Genomic DNA, 22,256 nt, shown 5'->3' with positions numbered 1-22,256 from the left:
AAGGGACTCAAAAGGCGATTTGCATTCATTGCAATAAGGCATTAACATACAACAGCAACACTGGAACAAAAGGTTTATTGGGTCACCAAAACTCATGTAAAGCAGGGAAATCTCAAAAACAAAAATTGATGATTTTCAAAGTCATTTAGTTGGAAAAAAGTCTAAGACGGATGAAAGTGGGGGATCAGTTTTAGCAACCTATTGTTTTAATTATGAGGATTCACGAATGGATCTTGCTAGGATGATAGCGCAGCATGACTACCCACTTCGTATTGTTGAACATGAAGGCTTTAGAGTTTTTATCAAGGCCTTCAACCGTTATTTAAGTCTATTACTAGAAACACGGCTAGGAGTGATGTCTTGAAATTGTATGATGAGGAAAAGGAAAAGCTAATGCAATTCTTAGGGAGTATTCAAGGTCGTATTGCAATAACTACTGATATGTGGACTTGCAACAACCAAAGAAATGGATACATGACTGTGACATCTCATTTCATTGATGATTCATGGAAATTGCAAACCCGAATTTTGAGGTATTTATTAATATATAGATATATGCTTAATATAATACTATGTTTTCATTATATTAAATTCAATCTAATTTATTGATTGGTAGGTTTATATATGTGCCTTGTCCTCATACTGCAACGAAGCTAACGGGTGTGTTGTTAGATTGTTTGATGGAGTGGAACTTAGATAGAAAATTATCAACTTTAACCGTTGATAACTGTTCAACAAATGATTGCATGATTGAACTGATAACAGAAAAAATGCCTTCTGATAGGTTGATTTTAGGTCGAGAGATATTTCATATGCGATGTGCAGCGCACATTTTGAACTTAATTGTGAGAAGTGGGTTGGATTCCTTTAAGGGGATTGAGAAAGTCCGTGAGAGTGTTTCTTTTTGGACAGCAACACCAAAAAGAATGGAGACATTTGAACAGAATGCAAAACATTATGGTGTTATTTGTGAAAAAAAAAATAGCCCTTGACTACAAAACTCGTTGGAATTCTACATACTTGATGCTTGCTACTGCCGTGAAATACAAAAAAGTCTTCTTTAGGTTAAAAACCTGTGATCCCCACTATAAGAGTTCACCTGATGAAAGTGATTGGGAATTGGCTAGTGAACTTTGTGACAGACTGAAGATCTTTTATAGTGTCACAGAATTGTTTTCGGGAACAAAGTATCCTACCACTAACATTTTTTCCCTAAAATTTGTGAAATAAAGTTAGCTTTAAAGAAATGGGATGACTCCATGTTCATTGAAGTTAGTACAATGGCATCAAGTATGGTCACAAAATTTGATAAGTATTGGGAAGAAAGTTATGGGGTGATGTCTATGGCTACCGTCTTGGATCCTAGGTTTAAGATGAAAATCTTCGAGTACTTTTTCCCTTTTATCTATGGCGATGATAAAGCAAAATTTCATATATTGAATGTTAAAGCAATTTGTGAGGGTATATATCAAAAATATGATTCAAGATGTGTGAGCCCAACAAGCAATGATGATAGTGTCCCCACTTCTACTATAAATGCAACTCCTAGAGTTGAGATAGAATCATTAGATGCTTTTTTTCATGGAACTCTTCTCGTAGTGTTGTTTGTGGGAAAACAGAGTTAGAAGTGTATTTAGAAGAAAACACTTTACCAGGGAGTCATGATTTTGATATTTTAGCTTGGTGGAAACTAAATACTATTAAATATCCTACTTTGAGTGTGATTGCATTAGACAGATTGGCTATTCCCATCTCTACTATTGCTTTGGAGTCTTCCTTTTCTACTAGTGGTAGAATTGTTGGTCCACATCGTAGTAAACTTCTTCCGAAAACAATTGAAGCTATAATATGTACCCAAAATTGGTTATCTGGTGGGAAAAAAGCTATGCATTTTTTTATTTGTTATTTGTTTGTCATTTCCATACTAACTGTTGCTTACTATAATATTTTTATAGGTAGTCTTGTGGATGGTGGTGATGACTTAATTCTTGATGAAGATGAAGAGAAAGATGGAAAGTAGAATGATTTTGTGTTATAGTAAGCATTAATGTTTCTTTGAATTTATCGTGCATTTCTTTGGTTTGTAACTTTGAATTTGTTGTGCTTTTCTGGAACTTTAATCAGATGATAGATTTGAATATATTGTGGTTTTTTTGGAACTTTACCGTAATCGATCATGTTGCTTTGAATTTTTTTGGTTTGTAACTTTGAATTTATTGTGTTGTTTTTTGGGGGCTGGGAAACGGGGGCGGGGGGGGGGGGGGCGGGGGGGCAGGGGTGGGGGATGCAGTCCCCGTCCCATTTGCCCCCGTTGACATCCCTAAGAGAGAGGGAGATTGATATATAGCACATCAAGAAGAGGAAGTCAGAGACTGGGCAGACGATTGGGTTTTGGTGAAGAAACCCAAGGGATTCAACTCGAGGTCGTAGGGCCATCAGGACCAGAGCCACGATGGGAAATGCGGCAAGATGCATGAGGGAGTTTGCAGAGTTGGGGGATCGAGTTGCTATAAGTGCGGCAAGTTGGGGCACTTTAGAAGGGATTGTATTGCCCTACCCCCACCATTCAGACATCAAACATGCTTTGTTTTCACAACAATCAGCAAGGCCATCAAAAGGCCAACCGCCCGAGATTGGTATCAGGTGCGCCAGTGTTGGCACCAGCCCTAGCAACCCTACGGATCACAGATGACTGCTAGGGCAAGTCAGATGCTCATGTGGTGAGGAGCCGAGCTTTCCAGCTGACCACCAAGGAAGCACGTGTTACACCATATATGGTGATGGGTATGTTTTAATCTCCATAATTTTTATTTCATGTCAGTTTTTTTATTTATAGTCCATGTATTATGTTATAGGATCGTTCCATGTGAACGGTATTCATGTGCTGGCATTATTCGAATCGAGGGCTACCCGATCATTCGTATCTCTTGCACTCAGCAAGAGGTTTTCCGAGTCTACGAATATGTTAGATTGTCCTTTGGAGTTCGAGATTGCAGACGATCAATCCGTTCGGGCATCAAAGATTTATAGAGATTGTGTCTTGAGGATGTATGATGAGTATTATCTCGTGGATTTGGTTCCCATTCCTTTGCGTGGGAACAAGGTTATCATAGGCATCGATTGGTTGAGCCTTAATGGGGCAGTGATCGATTGTGCGCAGCAGTTGGTTCGAGTTAGGACCCCAAGTGGGGGAAAGCTAGTGATTCAGGGTGAGAGACCACAACGTGAACCGGTCATGTGTTCTGCAGTGAGAGCCAGACGTTACCTTCATAAGGGATGTTCAGGTTTTTTCGCCTATGTTATGGATACCCGGGAGAAGGGTAAGGCAGCCATGGATGATGTGCCAGTTGTGCGGGAGTATCCAGACGATTTCCTGGAGGATTTTCTTGGGATACCTCCGGAGAGGCAGGTAGAGTTTAGGATTGACCTAGTTCCTGGTGCCGCTCCGATAGCCAAGGCACCATATCGATTGGCTCCTCCCGAGATGCGGGAGTTGTTTACATAGTTGCAGGAGCTGTTAGACAAGGAATTTATCAGGCCGAGCAGTTCGCCATGGGGAGTCCCGATCCTGTTTATGAGGAATAAGGACGGTTCATATCGGATGTATATAGATTACCGGGAGTTGAATAATGTAACAGTGAAGAACCGTTACTCCTCCCGAGGATTGATGACTTATTTTACCAGCTATAGGGTGCATCTTGGTTCTCCAAGATTGATCTGCGATCGGGTTACCACCAGTTGCGAGTCAGGGATGCCGATGTGCAGAAGACAGCCTTTCATACTCGCTATGGTCACTATGAGTTCATGGTGATGCCGTTTACGCTCACCAATGCTCCTACCTCATTCATGGATCTCATGAACCGCGTGTGCAGACCAATGTTGGGTCGGTCTGTGATAGTTTTTATCGATGACATCTTGGTGTATTCCAACACTCAAGAGCAACAAGAAGAGCGCCTGAGGGAGGTGTTGGAGACACTGAGGAGGGAGAGACTTTCCGCAAAGTTCTCCAAGTGCAAGTTTTGGTTGTGCGAGGTGCAGTTTCTGGGGCACCTCGTCAACTAGAACTGTATATTGGTCGATCGGAAAAGGTAGAGGCCGTGATGAGAAGGGAGGTTTCGAGGTCTCCATCCGAGCTTCGGAGTTTTCTTGGTCTGGCAGGTTATTATCGGAGATTCATCTTGAATTTCTCCAAGATTGTTGTTCCACTGACCTGACTAGACAAGAAGTCGGTGACATTCCGCTGGGGGCCTGAGCAGCATGCGACTTTCGAGACTTTGAGGCAGAATTTGTGTGAGGTGTCGATATTGAATCTTCCAGAGGGCCTTGTGGGTTTCGTAGTCTTTTGTGATGCTTCTATGACAGGCTTAGGCGCAGTATTAATGCAGAGAGAGTGCGCCATCGCTTACGCCTTGAGGCAGATGAAGCCTCACGAGACGAATTACCCGACACACAACCTGGAGTTGGGGGCAGCTGTTTTTGTCCTCAAGATTTGGCAACACTACCTCTATGGGATCCATTGTACTATCTACACGGAGCACAAGAGCCTGAGGTACTTGATGGATCAGCCAAAACCGAACATGAGACAGCGACATTGGTTGGATGTGGGGAAGGATTACGACTATGAGATCCTTTATCACCGGGGAAAGGACAATATAGTGGCAGATGCTCTGAGCCGTAAGGTGGTCGTGGCTCTAATTCAGGATCTTTACCTGAGGATGATAATGATTACTCCATTGTTATAGAGGATTCGGGAGGCTCATGTCGAGGGTATGAAGGAGGAGAGTCGAAAGTGTGAGAGGATCATAGGGCATGTAGCTTCATTCGACTTTGGCAGTCGTGGATTGTTGACCCTGCATCTTAGGGTCTGGGTTCTTTACTGGGGTGGTGTGTTCCAGGTTCATATGGAGGAGGCACACAAGTCAAGATTCTCCATTCACCCCGAGGCAACGAAGATGTATCGGGATCTTCGCCCTGACTATTGGTGGCCTGCATGAAGCCGGACATAGCTTGGTATGTCTAGCGGTGCTTAACTTGCAGGAAAGTCAAGGCCGAGCATCAGTGACCTCATAGAAAGACATAGCTATTGGAGATTCTCATATGGAAATGGGAAGACATCACTATGTATTTCATCACAAAGCTTCCCATGACCTCTTGTGGAGTAGATTGTATTTAGGTCATCATGGATCGATTGACCAAGAGTGCACATTTCATACTGATCCAGGAGAGTATTTCGGCCGAGAAGCTAGAAAACACCTACATCAGGGAGGTAGTAGCTCGGCATGGGGTGTTGGTTTCGGTGATTTCTAACAGGGATGTGCGGTTCACCTCCAGATTATGGAAGAAGTTTCATGATGAGTTGGGCACTCGTCTGCAATTTAGCATGGCCTTCCACCCGCAGACGGATGGTCAGAGCAAGCGGACCATTTAGACTTTGGAGGATATGTTGCGGGCATGCATCCTAGACTTTGGTGGTAGTTGGGATAACTACCTTCCATTGGCAAAGTTCTCTTATAACAATACCTACCATGTCCGCATTTGATCGGCCTCCCTTTGAGATGCTTTATGGGAGGAAGTTCAGGACGCCGATATTTTGGGGTGAGGTAGGACAGAGGGTCATGGGGTGTACCGAAGTGGTACTCAAGACGACAGAGAAGATCCAATAGATCTGGAGTAGACTCCAGACGGCCTAGAGTCGGCAGAAGAATTACATTGACAGGCGTCGATCGGACCTGGAGTTTCAGGTCAGGGATATGGTCCTTCTAAAGGTGTCACCTTGGAAGGGTGTCATCCGCTTCAGAAAACAGGGAAAGTTGGGCCCCAAGTATATCGAACCTTTCAGGGTTATATCCCGGGTGGGCAAGGTGGCATATAGGTTGGATCTTCCGGAAGATTAACTCGACGAGTTGAAGAGTAACTCGGCGAGTTGTGTCAACTCGGAATATTGAATTTGACTTTGACCTGGGTGTTGACTTTGACTTTGAATTTGACCAAAGTTGACCCGTAAGGGGTTATGAGTACAAAAGGGTACTTAAAGGAAATCTTTTATGTTTAGGAGCTTGAGTTGGGTTGATATTCGGAGCCGATGATTTTTCAGCTACATTCCAGTATTCGAGGTGAGTTACCTCCCTGTACAAGTGGGTCAAAGACACCAATGCCAGCTCACTAGTAGTTTTTTTTAAGTAGAAATTCTTGTATTTGTGATAATTTTCTGGTATGCCACTATCTATTGATATTTATGTGTTGTTATGCTATGTTATTATGTGGTAATGGTAGGGGTGAAATAATCCTAGTAATCGGTCATAAAGACCGAAGAGGTAGGCCAACACCCAGATATGTTAGGCAGTATGTGATTTATGTGTTTATATGCTAGGATATTATGTGGTAGTGGTAGGTGTGAAATAGTCCCTGTAACCGGTTGAAAGAGACCAAAGGGGTAGGCCAGCACCCAAATATGGTAGGCGGTTACTGGTTGAAAGAGACTGAAGGGGTAGGCCAGCACCCTGATATGCTTGGTGGTTACCGGTTGAAAGAGACCGAAGGGGTAGGCCAGCACTCGGATATGCTAGGTAGTTACAATTTGAAAGAGACCGAAGGGGTAGGCCAGCAGCTAGATATGCTAGGCAGTATGTTTACTGTATGGTATGTGGTATGATGGGGGGAACTCACTAAGCTTCGTGCTTATAGCTTTCAATTTTGGTTTCAGGTACTTCTTCTTTGAAAGTAAAGGAGTCGGCATGATCGCAGCGCATCACACTACGTTTTCCGCACATGAGATATTTGGGAGTTATACTCTGATGTTGTTTTGTTATGACATGTTTTGATTATTGACATATGGTTTTGCTATGGAATAATAATATGGTTGTTTTTAGACTATTGGTTTTATAATTACTTAATGAAAAATGAAATTTTCGGTCATGAATTTTGGGATCTTACACTTTCATACAAATTCTAGGGTCTAGATCTTGGTATATCATATACTTATCACAAGGCATCAACCATTCTACACAACAAAGTAATGGATCGACATTGGTGACTTCAACCCATGGATCTAGTAAGGAAACTCACCTTAACTGCTAAAAAAAACTAGATAAATGCTCGGGCTGCTGGACTGGAAAAATCCCCTCTTTGACCAAACAAATAAATATCTGATTATTAAATAGGAAATTACCCATAGCTGAAACTCTACTTTATTTGTCAAATATCTAAGCTAAAAGGGCCAATTTATCCTTTTCATTTAATCCCAAACAAAATCCTACGCCCAATCCTAAAGATCATCTAAAGTCCAACATGGGCCCAATTTTGGAAGTGACCCAATGCCATGAAAGTCTATGGTCCAAGCCCAACAATCAGATCCCAACGATTCAAGGCCCAAAATGACCAATAACACTAGGTCGTATGCCCTGTGTACAAACTGGTACGCCTGCGTACTCGACTGATACGGGAACAGATCTGCGGCTGAGGTACAATATGCGCAACGTATTAGGAATTATGTCCCATGTAGCGCCCTATAGAAAAACTCATAATAAAGTATTAATGCCTTATGACCCTACGTCTAAATTTTAGAGCTAAGATTAATAAGACCCCTAAGGCCATAAAGTTGCAAACTTTATGCCTTCGCATGGCTACAAGAAGCCCAACACTAAAAACCTAACTTACTTAAACCTTTCCTACACCATAACTCTTGCATGGGGACAAACCAAGATACAAGATTGCATTTTTACGACTTAAAATAGCATGAAATGTCTAAAAGGACGTCTTAAAGTCTTTGGAATACCTCATACTCATAAAGACCTATATATTGGGACAAAAGAGGAGAAAATCTAAGCTTAACCAAGATATAGAACAAAATAAACCAAGGTTGGAGCTTTATACCTCAAAATGGTACAAAATGAAGAGAAGATGATGGATCTAAAGTCTTGAGAGCAAAGCCTACTCCTTGAAGATCCTTCTTCATGGACAAGAAATCTCACAACTCACTCTAAATGCTCAAAATGCTCAAAATCGGCTAAGTTTTGCAAGAAGGGTCGATCTTGTGATGGACGTTGATAAAAGGAAAGGTCTTGGGGCTATAATGGTGCTTAAATAGTGAAAAAAAACCCTAAATATTAGGGTTTTGGTCTAAACTATGTTTTCCTTGTGTACTAGCGTACGTGTAACGTACTGGCACGGGTCTTGGTACGCCCAAGGCACCAAAGTGTACCCCCAGCGTACACAAGTTGCACCAAAAAATCACGAAATTGCCATCAGGGACCCATCTTGCAAGCAATTCATAAATCAAGGGTCAACAGCAGATGCCTAGAATATTAGACGTTACATGGAGGAACCTTAGCATTTTCATCTAGCACTAAAATTGAGTTAGCCTCAAAAGCAACCTAACAGAAATGATTTATATTTGATTTTCTTGACAAGTGAATCCATCATTTATGTCATATCATGTATAAGAACTGGTATATGATCATGTGATGAGCATATCATATGATACCAATTCGATACATAGTTAAGTTACTAGATGACTATAGAAATATTCTGAGAGTACATTAGAAGAACTAAAAGAATATATAAGATATAATTAGTTTAGAATAAAATCTTCATGTAAAGAGCTACATATGATTCTAATTTCTAATATATATATATATATATATATATATATATATATATATATATATATATATATATATATATGAATTATAATTAGATTATGAATTCAATGTGGGATAAAGAGTAAGTTTAGTTGGAATGAGGTCCAAGCAAAAAAAATGATATAATCTACTACAAAATAAGAATACACTACTTTGAAAGTTGAAATCAAATATTATTGGATGAATGGGTTCATTGAAAAACTATGTTGATTTCTGCAATTCAAGGATCACATATAATTTTTTATGACTTTGAGAGTATACTTAATCGAGCTAAGAGACTCTATATCACAAAATAACATTAATGATATACTCCATGATATTGAACTATACCTAGAGCGAAGTCAAATATGGAAATAATATTATTCGTAAAATTCACACAAGTTAAGATGGATTTTGATTTGGATTTAGTATTCGGATATTGGAACATTGTGAAAACAACTATTATATATGTTTTGATATACTGGGATATGATCATAACATCAATACTTGTCTTTTATTTTAACATGTTTAATCCATGAATAATCTTATAATTCTAAAAGTTCATTGTCGGTTATAATTGTGGGAGAAATTATGAAGTAAGATTAATATGAAATGGATTGGTTGACTTTCATCTGATGAAGGTAAGCAATATGTTGTAATCAAGTTTCATAGGTTCTTGTTAGAGAACTAGCATTGAACTGACCCGCATCAAGATCATATCAGGGATCGCAATCATGAGTGACACTTGATTAAAAGGTATTAACTTTGTATCCTTAACACGTGAGATACATAGTGGGACTTAAGTAAAGGATGTGTTGTGATTTGATATGGTCAAATAGTAGTCCTTAACCGGGCAGTTATAAAACCCATTTCCTGGTATGATGTGAACTATGCAAGAGGCTTATGTAGTCAAGATGTGATTTGTTCATCTTATGTGTTGAGAGTTAGACATCTAAGGCGCCTAACCAAAAGTTGAACACCCAATGAGATTGATAGCGATTCTTAACTCCTGTTCAACATGATGTTTGTAACAAAGGGATAAATGATAAAATTACCTTATACACCAATTATAGCGTTGAGCTTTTTGGGAATTAGGTATTGATAGAATGGCACAAAAGTTCTATCTTGATGGGGCAGTGAAATTTCGCTAGACGTTCACCACTGTCTATATCAGTCTAATACGAGTCTTGTGAATGTGGGAGATTGAAAGATCTAGTATGCTCAAGAATCACATTAAATTGATATTGTTAATTAACATATGATACTAATGGATCACACTAATATCAACTTGATACAATTGATTATTTATTAGAAATTGATTTGAATAAATACTCAATAAACTCTTATAATTAATTGAAAATATTTTATTTCTTGGAAATTATAATTTTTCATTAGCTAGTAACATAATATATCATATGGTATGATTTATTAAGTCATGTATGTTATTTTAGACTAGAAAGACTTTTGTCTTTTAGCTAAAAGCCAAAGTTTATATTTTATAAAAGAAGCTTATAAAATTTATAAACTTTTGTCTTCTTTTATATCTTTATAAGAAAGAATAAAAGAAGCATGACCATTTTGATTTGTTGAATCCAAAGCATAGATAGTTCATAAAAGGCATTGGGGACAAGTTCCTATTATAAAACGAGTGTTTAATTGGTTAAGAACTCATGTGTATTATTTTAGCTTTAAGAGAGGACTCAAAGGTATCCACATTCTTCATCAACTTCCAACCTCCCAAGAGGACCCAAAGAACTACAAAGGTTATTACTTCATCTTCTTCTTTGGTGTTTGTATTCTTTCCAAAGTTTGAAAGAAGATCCATTGTGGATATAAAATGGTTTTATGTTAGCCGAAATTTCTAAGTCTTTCGTTGTTGAGTCTTATGTTTTTTAAACAAGTTTTTGAATTAAAATCCAACTGGGCAATCCCTTGATAAGCAAATCTTAAACTAAACCCGCTAATATAACCTTATAACCAACCCTGCTGCCATTACCCACCGAGAAGCAAATTCACCACCTACCGTTAAAACAAAGATCATAAAATCTCCAACTCGCAAAATAATCATGGCAAAATAAGTAACACTAAGGTAAGGGTAAGGGTATGCATAAACCGCAAGACCAGCCGCACCACATAATGCGGTAAAGAATTTCGTGGTGCGGTTTATTCTTTGTACTTTTGTCAAACCACACTATGTGGTGTAATTTGCATACTATAATTACAAAACTCGGTTCAAACAACACCGTATCGCATTTATATATATATATATATATATATATATATATATATATATATATATATATATATATATATATATATATATATATATATATATATATATATATATATATATATATAAGGTCTGGTATACCGATCACGACTCATCAGGACACCTTAAAATTTTGAAAAAAAATTCAAAAAATACAACTTATAAAATCGAGCATAGTATTATATTGGAGAGAAAAAATAAATTGAAAAAAAAAATTGGATCCTTAAAATTGAATCATGAATCATAAAAAATGAACCGTGGATCATGAAAATGATCCATAATTCAAATTTAATGATATAATTTTTTTTTTCTAATTTTTTTTTTATCTCCAATATAGTATTATGTCCTCATGAGTACTCAGCGAAGAAAATAGTTCTCACATGATTTTATATATATATATATATATATATATATATATATATATATATATATATATATATATATATATATATATATATATATATATATATATATATATATATATATTACCAAACCTCCCAAAAGTCCAAATTACAATCATATTGTCCATATTTCTTTCATCGTGGAGATTAATCTACACACTTAAAAGACTATAGTCTACATTTCATTATCGTGATTAAATGTTGTAAAGACTTAAAAGACAATAATACTCAATTTCTAAACCACACATCACAACAAATCAATAGGATTTTTGTATTTCTAAAACTCACAAGCCAAATAAACGCATTAGCAACATTTACGTATTCCAAAACTCAAAAGTTAAACTATATGCCATACAATATGTGACGTTTATTGTTTACAATTAAGACTAAATTATAGAAATGGTCCCTGTGTTTTTGTTGAATTCATAATTTTGTTCCCTAAGTTTATAATTTAACAAGTTACATTCATTTGGTTTGTGAATATTATTTCTTGTTCCATATAAAAACATCAAATTACCATTTCTTTTTTTTTTTTTCTTTTCACTTTATTATATATATATATATATATATATATATATATATATATATATATATATATATATATATATATATATATATATATATATATATATATATATATATATATATCACTGTTGTTAAAATCCCGACTAGGTCCCGCTTAATCTCCAACTAATCCCTAAGCGCTACTCGAACGACTAGAGGGCGTCTAACGATTAACCTTGCATACTCAACGAAGTTGAGGGAAACATTAGAAATGCTAAAATTTTAACATTTTGATAAGTTCTATTTCAACATAAACTGTTTGATGAATGATTAGTGTTGTGTTAATCTTACTAACCTATTTGGTTATCATACTAATGGTATTTACGAACTTTGTTAAAATATTCTACATATTTAATTTTGTAAGATTCAACAAATTAGCAAATAATGGTATCCAACTAATTTCCGCCCAACCCATTAATCTCATAACCGTAATATCATATTTTATTATGATATTAACATTTCTTACAACATTAATATATATATATATATATATATATATATATATATATATATATATATATATATATATATATATATATATATATATACTATAGTTTTTTATCTTTATTTAATAGAATTAGTATAGATTATTTATAGGGTTATTTTTATTTTTTTAAATCAAATCTCTAAGTTATATAAAATCATATTATTATTAATTTTTAGGTTTATGTATTAATCTTTATTTTGGTGATTAATTTTTTTTTTTAATATTTTTGACGTTTTATTTGAATATATTATTTTATGTTGTTTTTTTAACCTTTTGTCCGTTTGCATTATAAAATAATTTTCTTTTACGTTTTGCTTGAATAGACAAATTAAAATAATAACCATGATCTTTTTGACGTTTATGTTTTGTTTGTTTACAACGTATAATGATGTTTTTTACAATTGTTTTGAATAAACCAATCAAAATAATAAACCACGATGCTATAAATCGTCCAATATAATTATTTAATGTTGTTATTTAGGTATTTTTTTTTGTTTACATCATTCACTTATTTGTCAATATTTTATTTATTTATTTTTAATAGGTTTTATGGTTGTACGTGTTATTTTTTTAAGAGGTTTTATAGCTTTATATATTTTCGTTTACATCATTCGTTTATATGTCAGTGCTTCTTCTTCTTTTTTTTATATATATATATATATATATATATATATATATATATATATATATATATATATATATATATATATATATATATATAATTTTCGTTAAATGAAAAAGAAAAAAACAAACGTTAAATAATTGTATTGGAACACAGATAGATATCTAGGTTATAGTTTTAATTTGTTTATTCGAAAAGAAAAATGTCAAAAGAGTCATTATATAATTTAAACGAACAAAACTTCAAAAAAAAACAACATTAAATAATATATTGAAATAAGACATCAAAAATATTAAAAGATTTTTAATACACAAAAGCAAGAATAAATAAACAAAGTAATAAATAAATAATAATAATATGATTTTATATAATTTAGATAGTTGCTTTAAAAAAATTATGACTAATATGTATTAATTCTATAAAAATAAAAATCAAGAAACAATAATATATATATATATATATATATATATATATATATATATATAATTTGTTAAAATAAAAGAAAAGGTAATTTGGTCTTTTGTATAGAGCAAAGACCTGAAGTGCAATATTGTAAAACCATAGGGGTATAACCTATCAAATTTTAAACTCATGGATTGAAACTATAAATTTGATCAAACCACATGGACCATTTCTAGAACATACTTTACAGATTAATAAAATCAAAAAGTGTTTGAATTTAATGATTACCATCAAAGTTATAAATTTGAATACCCTATTAAACCTCACAAATCGCATGTATACCATGCAAGCTGCCTACACAAAACCATATATTAGAATGCGATTTTAGCTTTTGCGGTGTGGTTTGCGGTTTTCCAAAAACTAAAACTGTGTATGTGGTTTCCGGTTTCTAATACACTAATACTATATATATGGTGCGTTTTTTTATGTTATAAAACATCCCGCGAACACCCCTAAGTAAAGGTGAGCGGAGGGTGAAGTAGGGTCGGGTAGGGTTAGGAAGAAATGAGGAGTAGGGTTGGAGTTGGGCGTGGATGTAGGGATAGGTGTAGGTTGAATTGGGTAAGAATGGGTGGATGGTATAAGGTATAGGGGAGGGGGTTTAGGAGGCAAGCGATGGGATGGGAGTGTGTGGATGAGGGTGGTATGTTTGGGGTGGGGGTTTGTGTGAATTTGGAGGTCGTGATAGGGTTAGGATAGGGTAGTGAGTGGGGTTGTTGGTGTGGGTGTGGTGGTGTTATTAATAAGCAGAATTGCTTATTTTTTTTCTTTTTATTTAATTAATCTAGAATATTTCTAATATTTTTATTTAAGAAAATGAGTAGTAAGATTCATCCTTATATTCTAAATATAATTATTATTTTTTTTCGTTTGAACATTATATATATATATATATATATATATATATATATATATATAACATCTTGTTTCTGATCGTCTGTGATTAGGGTTCGTGGGCTGCAAACCGAGCATGAGTGAGTCTCGGGGTTGTGAGAGTTGCTAGGAGTTTAGGGCATCTCGTCACCTATCCGAGGGTATGGGGTTCGTCGGAATCGGGGTTATGTCGAGGCAGCGGAGTACGTTGGGCGTACGTGTGTGTACGCTTAGCGTACTCATGCGCGTGACATTTAAGCTAAGCCACCTAGTACGCTGGGCGTACTAGGAACAAAAGAAAACCCTAATTAATAGGAGTGTCCCTATATAAAGAATGAGATGGCCTGATTCCTGGCCACCATCCTCATTCAATAAACCCCCTAAACCCTAATCCACTTTCTTGAGCTTGTGTGTGTGACCATTGTGAGCTTATAAGTGTTACCATGGAGTTTTTGGAGTGAAGAAGGAGCATGGAAGAGAATAGAGATGGAGTCCAGGCTTTGGATCTAAGCTTTTCTATGGTTGGAGCATCATTTGGAGGTATAAAGATCAAAGCTTTCCCATCCTTTTTGTGTTGTGCATGATATGGTCCATTTTAGGGCTTTTGGTCCCAAAGCTTGAGGCTTTATGAGTTGTTGCACTCCAGAGCTCAATATATGTCCTTTTAAGTGTTTCTAGCGGTGAAGATCCATAAAAATGTGGTCTTGAACGTGAGAATCAACTCATGCATGAGATTTGAGCATTTTGAGTTATGAGAATGAGAGTTTTATGTGTTTGTCGCCTTATCAGCCATGCAAAGGCTTAGAGTCACTAACTTTACGGAGTAAGAGATCATAGGGAGTCCAGATCTGAGAAATGACTTAAGGTCTTAACGGGTTAAGACCAAGAGAATGGACTAAAGCAAACCTGGACGTACGCCCAGCGTAAGTTCCAGTACGCCCCGTGTACTGGGTTGGAGTCCCTAATCAATTTCATGCATGCGTAAGTACGCTGAGCGTACCAAGAGAGGTACGCCCCGCGTAACTTCACTGTAGGCGTTTGGGTTGGATTTTATCATGGGTCGTGAGGGTTTGGCCTGAATCTTTGGGCTTGTGAATTAGAGACTATGAGCAGAGAAATATTATAATTTTGCCTTGGGCCCTTGTGTTGGTCTTGCCATTTAGTTTTGAGAGTGGGCCTCAGGTGAGCCCATTTATTATTGGGCCTTTGTCGGCCCAATGGGTTTTAGGCTTTTAATGGGCTGGTTAGTGGTCTTCCTTTAGACCTAATGAGTGAGAGTCTAGACTTAGTTTCTAAATGGGTTAATTGTGGTTTTGGCTCAAAGTTAGAGGTCGGTGCGTAGCAGCAGCGTTATAGGGGTTGGTCATCATCCGAGGTGAGTCTTCTCACTATACTTTACCGTGAGTGGTATTTTGTGTGATAGAGATGTCTTATGTGCTTATATGTGTATCATGAGATCCTGAATTATTTCTTTGTGATTTATGTTGTGTAGTATTGAAAGTTACAGAGATAGGATCGGAGGGTCCACAGAGTTAGGACCGGAGGGTCCATCAGAGTTGTGGAACTGGAGGGTTCCACTAAGACACTTTGCCTAGAGGGTCTTACAAAGCTATAGCCTCGAGTGGCTGATTATATGTGTGTGGTATTTTAGGGAGCTTACTAAGCTTCGTGCTTAACGTTTTATGTGTTATCTGTTTCAGGTTCTCTCAGAATCGCTGGAAGGCACCAGCTCCATTGTACACACTAGAGAAGGAGTTATGATTTGAGGATCCTGGATTATCATAATATATATATATATATATATATATATATATATATATATATATATATATATATATATATATATATAAAGAGAGAGAGAGAGAGAGAGAGAGTTGTGTTTTGTAAATAAATTAAATGCAGTTTTCGTGAAACGTGACATGAGAATTATGTGTTTTTTAAAAGAACATTTTGTTTGAAAAGCTATGGTGTTACAAGTTGGTATTAGTGTCTTGGTTTGAGGGATTCGGATGCACCTTCGGGTACATCTAAACTCAAACTGAGGAATTGAGAAAGATTTTCAAAGGAAATTATTTTCTAAAACGAGCAAGAGTTTTTAAGAGGAAAAACGAGAAGGAGTAGTGTGTACAATCAGCTAGAGCCCGAACGGTGATTTCCCAAAATACCCTTACTTGTTTTTGTTGTGAGTTATTATTGAGATATTAGCGATGCATGCTAGAAGATATGCTAGGTATTTCATATCTTGGGGCTAGAGTTGCCTGATTTGTGATGTCTTAGCCTATGAATTTTGCTATCTGTGGTGTGCTTTGAGTATGTGCGGAGTAAGAGTATCCAACATGAATCTTTTAAAGAGAGAGGGCTTGGAGTAGAGGAGTATCTAGGAGAGATACCTAGATGAATAGTGGAGGAGCCTACTGAGAGAATAGTTAGATAACCGCGTGGGGTAGGGTTACTGGAGTTCGGTGACACCTCTTGAGCGTGAGTAGAGAAAATAGAGTTGTAACCTAGAGTAGTTTTATGTGCTGGTAGAGGTCATTCGATGCCCGAATGCTGCTTGCTTCGTGCTTTGTGGAATTCTTGATGATGGGAGCCAGCTACTAAGTGAATATGACGATATGCAGGAGGTAGGTGGCTGGCATCATGAGAAATTCTTCAGCAGCTAATGGCGGAGAAGTGTGAGAACCTAGGAAGAGCCTAGGAAAGTGACTTATTCAAATGAGTACGCTAATAGAGGAGAGTGTTCGTGGTAGGGCGAACGTGTGTAACGGGATTGGTGATCGGGAAAGTGGAGCAACTACTTAGGAAATCTGGGAAGATCCGTTTGGAAAGTATGGGTAGATATGGAAGGTAGTATGGGCCAGTATTACTGAAAGCAAAGGACCCATACTCAAACAGGGAGAATTCTAGAGGTTCTGAGTAGTAGATTCAGAAGAGAGATAACATGGTTCAAGTACCATGATTTGTGGCAGAGTGAAAGGAAATAACATGGTTTGGGTACCATGATTCGTAGCATATATGAGTGTAACATGATTTTAGCAGCAGTTTCAGGTGGTTAAAAGGAATATAACAGGGCGGTGGCCCTCGTTGTTATGTCGTGTATCGGTTGTGAGAATGAGGTACCATGCTTTGATGATGATTTATGTGGTGGGAGTCGGGTCGAGGAATCAGAGACGTGGTGCGTGATAGGGCATTATTTCCGGACTGTGGGTCAGGATTTTCGGAACAGTTAAGGTGTCCGGAGGAATATCGGTCTAAGATTTCGAGATGTCTAGAAGCAGTCACACTGGGAGGATTTTAAGGTTTTTGTCTGAGTTTCGGGATATTTGGAGTTGCTTGGTTTCCATCAGGAGGATCATGGAGTGTTTACGTGGTATGTTCCATGAGTCAAGTGTGATGTACCTGGTGGAATAGCCTATGGAGTAAATTATTGGTATGTCCATTGGTGATGGTTAAGACCCTGAGTGGGGGAGAACTGGGTAGTCAATTGGGAAGATCAGCGATTCGTTCAAGTGCGGTTAGGGAACTGGTTATGGAGATCTGTGGTGCGGACACTTGAGACCTGGGTTATTGGTGGATGAGGCAGGGTGCAATAGCTGAGATTTGCAGGTATAGGTATAGATTGTAATCTATACCCCAGAAGAGGGAAACATTTGGTTTGTCGACCAATTTTAGAGTCGATATTAGTAGTTCCTTTGGGTAGTGATCAGTATAGGGTGGAGCTTCGGATATTGTCAAGGTGTTTTCAGTCGTTGACAATTCCCCGTGTTTCAAGTCGTGAGTTGAAGTATTTCGATGTTCAGAGTTGTAGGAGTGGAAGATCACTGTGCGTGACAGGACATCGTGAGTTTTAGTGATGGAATAACGGGGTATCTAAGTATGACGCCCTAAAATTTTGAATTATTATGAGATTTGATTTGTAAGTGGAGTATCGAGTGACTATTATTCCAGTGGGAACCCATCAGTTAATTGTCCCTAGAGCAAGACTGTCTAAGGGTGTACCTGTGTTGAGATAAGTGTCTGGCTTACGAGAATTTTCATTAGGAGTGGTAGTGCATAAGTTGGGTGAGTGTAAGCACCTATCTATGTTGAACTATGGAGCATGAGTTGGTGAACTCAGTGTGGTGATATGTGATGATGAGGTCATGGGGTGATAAGAAAGCAAGTGGATCCGGGTGGAAGTATTCGCTTGGGATTATCAGGAAAAACCATGGAGTGAGCCCATGGTGAGTCAGTGAGTGAGAGAGTTTTGTAAGACTACAGAGATTCGTAGCATCCGTGAGTCAACAAAAGAGAGTGTCGTGATACTGCGGGGAGCCATAGTACTCACTGATCAGAGAGAGAGAGTGTGTTGTGATACTACAGGGAGCCATAGCATTCACTTAACAGTGGGAGTGGGTTGTGATATTGCGAGAAGCCGTGGTATTCATTACTCAGTGAGAGAGTATCGCAAGACTACGGGAGAGACCATAGCACTCGGTAGCCAATAAGAGTGAACACTGTTCTGCCGAGGGGGGTGTAGTTTTCACTAGTCGGAGTATGGCGCAGAGGAGTTCTTAGGCTTAGGTAGCCTTACTGTTTGAGTATTTGGGAGCCTGGTTGTCGAACCAGGGGTGAGACGGAGGTCTCCGTGTCAGTTAGGAATTGATATATCCCAGGTTGACTGGGGATTGTCATAATCGAAAGGAATTGGGGAGAAGGTTGATGTGTGTGAACTCAACTCGTTTTCAACCTACTTTTAATTATAAAATTAACACACAAAGGCAGTGGACCTATCAATTGTGGTGTAGCTAAATAAGTAGGGTATCGAACTCAGGGAACGGAAAATTAAAACTAATAACTAATATTATCTAAAATATCAAGTAATGGAATTAGGGTTTTCTCTAGTTTTACAAGACTAGAAACTTAAATAGACTAACTACCACGCAATTTAACTAACTAGTAGCTAAGCAAATAATAACCACTAAATTCAATAGTTAAGAGGACTTCTGTTTAGGTTCGACTCAATTGATCCCATGGACGATTTTATAGTAAATGTTTCGGATTAATTCTTCATTGGTTACCGATTAAGGAGATTAGATTCACATTCGTTATTACTAATCCTTAGAAAATAGATTAACTCAAGCAATGACCAGTTGTTTAAATTAATGAATTTCCTAGATATTGATTCAGGTTAAGTAAGACTTGTAGTGGTTAATTAAGTTGGTCATTCAATTAACCTTTTGCTGATGTTTCGTCATACAAGCTCACACATTAACTTACCTATCTTCTACTTAATTCTAGTTTCACGTTCGTTATTCCTAGACATACAACTATGTGGTCACATAAATCATATGAAATTAATAACTAAGAGATGTTCATACAACTTAATTACTGATTTATTAACAGAAGAATAGTTATGATTAACATCTAAGGTTCTTTAACAAGCTTAACAAAACATAATCACCATTAAAATTAATCCTAACCATAAAATCAATCCATGTTCACAAAATCCTCTACCCTAAATATAAGAATAAGGGTTTAGTTCATAATTTCAGTAAACACAAACTCAAAAACGAAATTAAAGAGTTTAAACATGATTCAAATCAAAAGATTACTAAGAATAAACTAAAGTTGCCTTAATTCTCTTCAAGATTGAATGTAGGTTTGATTCCTCAGCTTCTCACGACCTAACAGCACCTTCAATTGTAATTTTGCCTCCTAGGGTTCCAGAGAAGTCCCCCATCTCGATCTCCAAGTCCCTATTTATAATATTCTAGAAATAGAGGTGACTCGTCGAGTCCCTCATTAAAAATTCGTGTACGGAAAGGACTTACTGAGCTTCGCGAATCTTCGACACAACTCTTCGAGTAGCCGTCCATAATCGTCGAGTCCTTCTTGTTTTTGGCATTTTTCTTCCTTGTTTCAATTCCCAAACTTCCAATCGCTTCTCCTGCTTCCTTTAGCTTCCGAGCATATTTTTTGGACTGCAAATATAATTCCAATACTATTAAGTATCTTTTGTCCATAAAATGCAAATAATTAGCTGAATAATGATAAAAATTTATACTAAATCCATAGCTAAATATGCACATATCAAAATACTTCACACTTGACTTTTGCTTGCCCCCAAGCAAAACAGAATTTTAGCACACTAATATTATATATGATAATACTAAACAAACCCAACCATTATGCCAAGACCGCAACGCATGCATTTGTGTCTAAAATTTTTCCTATAGACCCCCTCAATTCTAAATACTTACAATCCTCATAAACAATCACCCACTTCTTTTGAACAACTCTTATTTTATGCATCCCTCCGAATCCATTCGTAGAAAACATTCTTAACCTCAAGGTATTTTTGGTCAAGCAACCCAAGCATACATAATCTAGAAAATTACAACTTTTCGATACCACTATGGGGCTATTGGAATTCTTCACTTCTTTGATAATTTGATTATTAATTCTTTGAATTTACCACCTTTTTAATTTTTGGTATCTTCAACTTTTTGAATCTTCGGAACTTTGATCTTTTGATCTTCACTTTGATTGCTCCAAAATTCTTACAACTTTTCTTGTAATTCTCTCTTCTTTTTTTTTCACATGTAACTCACTTTTTTTCACTTAAAACCTCCATGCTTAAGCAGGGGCACTCAACTTCAACCCTTATTGGTTAAAGATAATAATTTTCCTGGATACATTTCTGGTACACGATGCTAAACGTATTGCATCCCTCAAACTAAGCGATGTTGTGTTTTTGTCCCATGATTTCACTAGAATAAAGAGGGCCACAAATGCACTAGAACGTGTATAGGCTCAACTAAATATTTGGGTCTGCAAAGAATCATCAAACATAATACTAGCATGATTCCTAATTGCTTTTACCAGAATTTTCTAATTTAGCTCTAGAAATTTTAAAATTTTAGAATTTTAACTAGCATAACAAACCCCCTACCCCACACTTAATTTATGCAATGTCCCCATTGCATATTACGCATAATAAAAAAACATAAAAGGAAAGAGAGAATTGGAACAAACTCCCCTTGGATAGTAGTCGCGAGGTTGATATTCTTCAATTTAGCTCCATCTTCAATCGACTTTAGACATGGGAACAGCTCATCCATGTCTCGGGTGTCAATTCTCGTGTGGTTTGCTCCAAATATGCAGGAAAGATTCTCAGAAATCTTCAAGAATTCATCTCCAAGAAAATGCAATCCAACAGTGTACAAAATAGCATCAAACCAACAACTTATAGAGGTGCAATGATGAACGACTCGTCGAGTCAGCAAGACAACTTGCCAAGGTGTAGCGCGAAAAGTCAAAATTCGTGTAATTATACAGGGACTCGTTGAGTCTAGTAAATGCACTCGGCGAGTCCATCGCTGGGTCACAAAAACAAATTCTGCTCTACATCCAACACTTGGTATACTTAAAAAATATATTCTTTTGTTCTTCAGTAATTATTCACTCATTAACCTCTCTAGAACCGGACTCGATACTTAGACTCAATACTTTGCCCTCGCTTGACTCTCTTCCTTTTTCTCTCATTCTCTAAACCCTTTGCATGTATTCCCTAATTCAACCTCTGAAATGAACCAAAACAAATATGAAATCAAGCAAAATAATTCAAATCCTACATAAAAGTTTATACACACCAAGCAAACAAATAGAAATTTTTTTAAAACAACCAAACACATAAAAGGATAAAAATTCAATCTTCATCTTCCGTGTCTTCTTCCGCATCTTCCTCTCTAACTCCACTTCCACTAGCATCACTTCTGCGTACATTCATCCTCTCCTCCCAAGTTGGTAGATAAGGAAGTTAGCCCTCGTCCACATGTTGGATGTTGAAGTGGATAAACATTTGGATGAAAGACCAGTTGGAAAAATCCATGCCTCTTCCCAAATCATCTTGATATTGTCTTCCTTCAACATTAAACCACTCCAGGGGTATATCATCTTCCACCGGAATAACCGGTGG

The 22,256-nt window shown here is 36.9% G+C and overlaps 1 protein-coding gene across 1 annotated transcript; it reads left to right on the top strand.

The window, feature by feature from the left end:
* The first annotated feature begins 2,962 nt into the window (after window positions 1-2,962).
* On the top strand, window positions 2,963-21,541 carry LOC128134238 (uncharacterized). The gene is made up of 2 exons (XM_052771748.1): window positions 2,963-3,409; window positions 21,443-21,541. Exons 1-2 carry the CDS (start codon window positions 2,963-2,965, stop codon window positions 21,539-21,541), a joined length of 546 nt encoding a protein of 181 aa, XP_052627708.1.
* The last annotated feature ends 715 nt before the right edge of the window (window positions 21,542-22,256 follow it).

This window comes from Lactuca sativa, chromosome 5 (genome assembly GCF_002870075.4).
Source record: "Lactuca sativa cultivar Salinas chromosome 5, Lsat_Salinas_v11, whole genome shotgun sequence".
Taxonomy (NCBI): Eukaryota; Viridiplantae; Streptophyta; class Magnoliopsida; order Asterales; family Asteraceae; genus Lactuca; species Lactuca sativa.
Note: the sequence above shows the minus strand (reverse complement) of the source record. Positions and strands in the feature narration are given on the sequence as shown.

What these genes read in the sequence shown, in the direction of transcription:
- LOC128134238 (XM_052771748.1), top strand. Translation starts at nt 2,963, where the DNA reads ATGTTAGATTGTCCTTTGGAGTTCGAGATTGCAGACGATCAATCCGTT. An exon ending in GGATACCTCCGGAGAGGCAG is followed by an intron (nt 3,410 to 21,442) that starts GTAGAGTTTAGG and finishes CCAAATATGCAG; the next exon opens with GAAAGATTCTCAGAAATCTT.